The sequence below is a fragment of the Fragaria vesca genome, linkage group LG6 (genome assembly GCF_000184155.1).
Source record: "Fragaria vesca subsp. vesca linkage group LG6, FraVesHawaii_1.0, whole genome shotgun sequence".
NCBI classification, from domain to species: domain Eukaryota; kingdom Viridiplantae; phylum Streptophyta; class Magnoliopsida; order Rosales; family Rosaceae; genus Fragaria; species Fragaria vesca.
In genome coordinates, this window is record NC_020496.1 from 10,260,066 (window position 1) to 10,262,368 (window position 2,303).

Genomic DNA, 2,303 nt, shown 5'->3' on the forward strand with positions numbered 1-2,303 from the left:
GAGTAGAGAGAGAGAGAGAGAGAGAGAGAGAGTAGAGAGAGAGAGTAGAGAGAGAGAGAGAGAGAGAGAGAGAGAGAGAGAGAGAGAATCAGATTGAGGTGTGGAGGAGAGGGTATGGGAGAATGTGTGTAAATATTGTAAAGAGAGGGCATTTTGGTCATTTTGGAGTAGGTCTGGTATTATGTACTATAGGCCTAAGACTGATGTCCTAATTTGTCTAAAAATTATTAGAAGTGGGTTTTCTGTGTTTTCAAATTTAATCATGTATTATTATGTAATTTTCTTTTATTTTAAACGAATAAAAAACTAAAAATACATAGTAGCAAAAAAAAATATTGGAAACTGTTCGTCGCCAAATAGAATGCAAGAATGATCTTCGTTACCAAGGCTTTCTCTTTTTCTTTCTTTAATCAAATTAGATAGATATAAAACCATTTTCTTCTACATCAGTCGCGAAGTGGTGTTCCTGTTCCAAATCTCATTATCAATCAAGTGGCAGTAAAGGGTTTGAAATTTGAACACACTTTCTTTCTCTGAAATCTCATACAGACCGACTGAGAGACGGCGAAGTCTTCCCATGGCTATCTCATACCAGCATTATGGATGATCCCAACCTACGCCGCTAAAGCCACACACTTGAATCAAAGTAAGTTTTTCTCTCTACTATCAATTTATGGCTTTTCAATTTTTTTTGAAATTGGGGATCTTTAATTCGGGTTCTCATTCATCCATCAAAACATAGATTTTGTGGGCACAGTATCTTCTTCCTAGTCTCATTCAAGTAAGATTATCCAAGGGTTTCCTTAATTCTGTTATTTTTCAAATTTTCAAAGAAAGGGTCGATGGTGTTCCATTTTGGTTCAAGCTTTTCTTGGGGTTTCATTTTGATTTATGGTTTGGGACATCCGGTGTTTACAGGTCGGCAACAGAGTGCCATCGACAGTTCGACACTCTCTTTCTCACCTTTATCAGGTATAATATTTGAACTTTGTAATTTTTTAGGTTATATATTAAATTGATACAAGTTATTGAAGGCATTTGGTATGAAGTTGAACAAACTGGGGTTTTCCATATGCAAACTAACATTTGAAAACCTGGTTCAGATAATTTTTGTATGTTACTTCTGATATCGACAATCGTATCAATGGATGACACATCGTTTGGAAGTGTTACCATTGATCAAGAGCCATTAATTTCATTAACTCTTGTTCTGGAACAAATTTTGGTATGCATCTTGGCCTTCTCTTTAGTCTTGGTTCTTGTAGTCTCGGCTAAGTATTTTCTCATTCATGGAAGTAGCACTGAGACATTTACTTCGACATGCAATGTTTGGTTGTAGAATCTTTCCGGGATTAGGGGCCGAAGGGATACATATATATAAGGGGATGCTAGGCAGAACTAATTTGTTCTCATATTCTCTTTCTCTTCAACTTCTTCATTGTTTGAGAAATATTTGGGTTGTATGTTGATTTAAGATTGTTTGATTCTGATGAAGGTAATAACCATTGGCATTCTCTTCTCTCATCTGTTTATTAGGTATCATCTTCAAACTCTGTAATGGTTATATTTCATATTGATATAGGTATGTAGATTAATGGACCTACATGAAAAGTGCGTGAAATATTAAGTCGTCCATGAGTAAGTCACTACTTTTCTTTTGATTATGAATTGGAATCATTTTTCACTCTTCTTGACTTTGAGTTTTAGATCTGTTGAATCAAATTGTAGTCTTTTTCACTACTATTGTATAAAGTATGACCCTTTTGACAAACTTTGCTCTAAAGAAAACAAAGCATGAACCCTTGATAAGATATTAAGATGTAATGAACTGTACTATAATGAACATATCTTCGTATTGATTTGTGTTGATGTGTGACTTGGAGCTCGTTGGAGGTGGAAGAGAGCTAGCTACTGCTCTAGGAATCCAGTTTTGGAGTTTGAAGGTATGAGATCCCTGCCTTGTTGTTGATCTTGTTCTGGAGTTTTGTTTTGGACTTGGTGTGTGTTGTTGTTTTGAATTTAGGTCTTCTCATTTCACTTGTACATTTATGTGAGTATTTTCTCATTCATGGAAGTAGCTACTGGACATTTATTTTGTTTGATTGTACATTTTGTTTTGACATGCACCTGTACATGTTATGTTAGATTGTAGAACTCTTATGGAATTGCCTGTTTGGACTATAGGAAGGAATTTTGAGACTTGCAATTTGTTTCAGTTGCTTTTGGTTTTGGTGTTTGGACTATGCTTGTATTATGTAAGGTTTCTTCCTATATATACATATATATATATATACAGTCGGGTT

At 35.0% G+C, this 2,303-nt stretch overlaps 1 protein-coding gene across 2 annotated transcripts in view; it reads left to right on the forward strand.

Moving 5' to 3' along the window:
* Positions 1-408: 408 nt before the first annotated feature.
* LOC101301697 overlaps positions 409-2,303 on the forward strand; it is a 4,576-nt gene continuing 2,681 nt past the window's right edge. The window contains exons 1-4 of one of the 2 annotated variants that reach the window (XR_184891.1): positions 629-646; positions 919-972; positions 1,537-1,638; positions 1,884-1,943. Coding sequence is in view for 1 of the 2 variants with exons in the window: in XM_004302802.1 (XP_004302850.1) it covers positions 604-646; positions 919-972; positions 1,884-1,943 (157 nt within the window). In the remaining variant the exon portion in view is untranslated. Of the gene's footprint in view, positions 647-918; positions 973-1,536; positions 1,639-1,883; positions 1,944-2,303 lie in introns of both variants that reach the window. The other variant, XM_004302802.1, reaches the window with a different exon arrangement.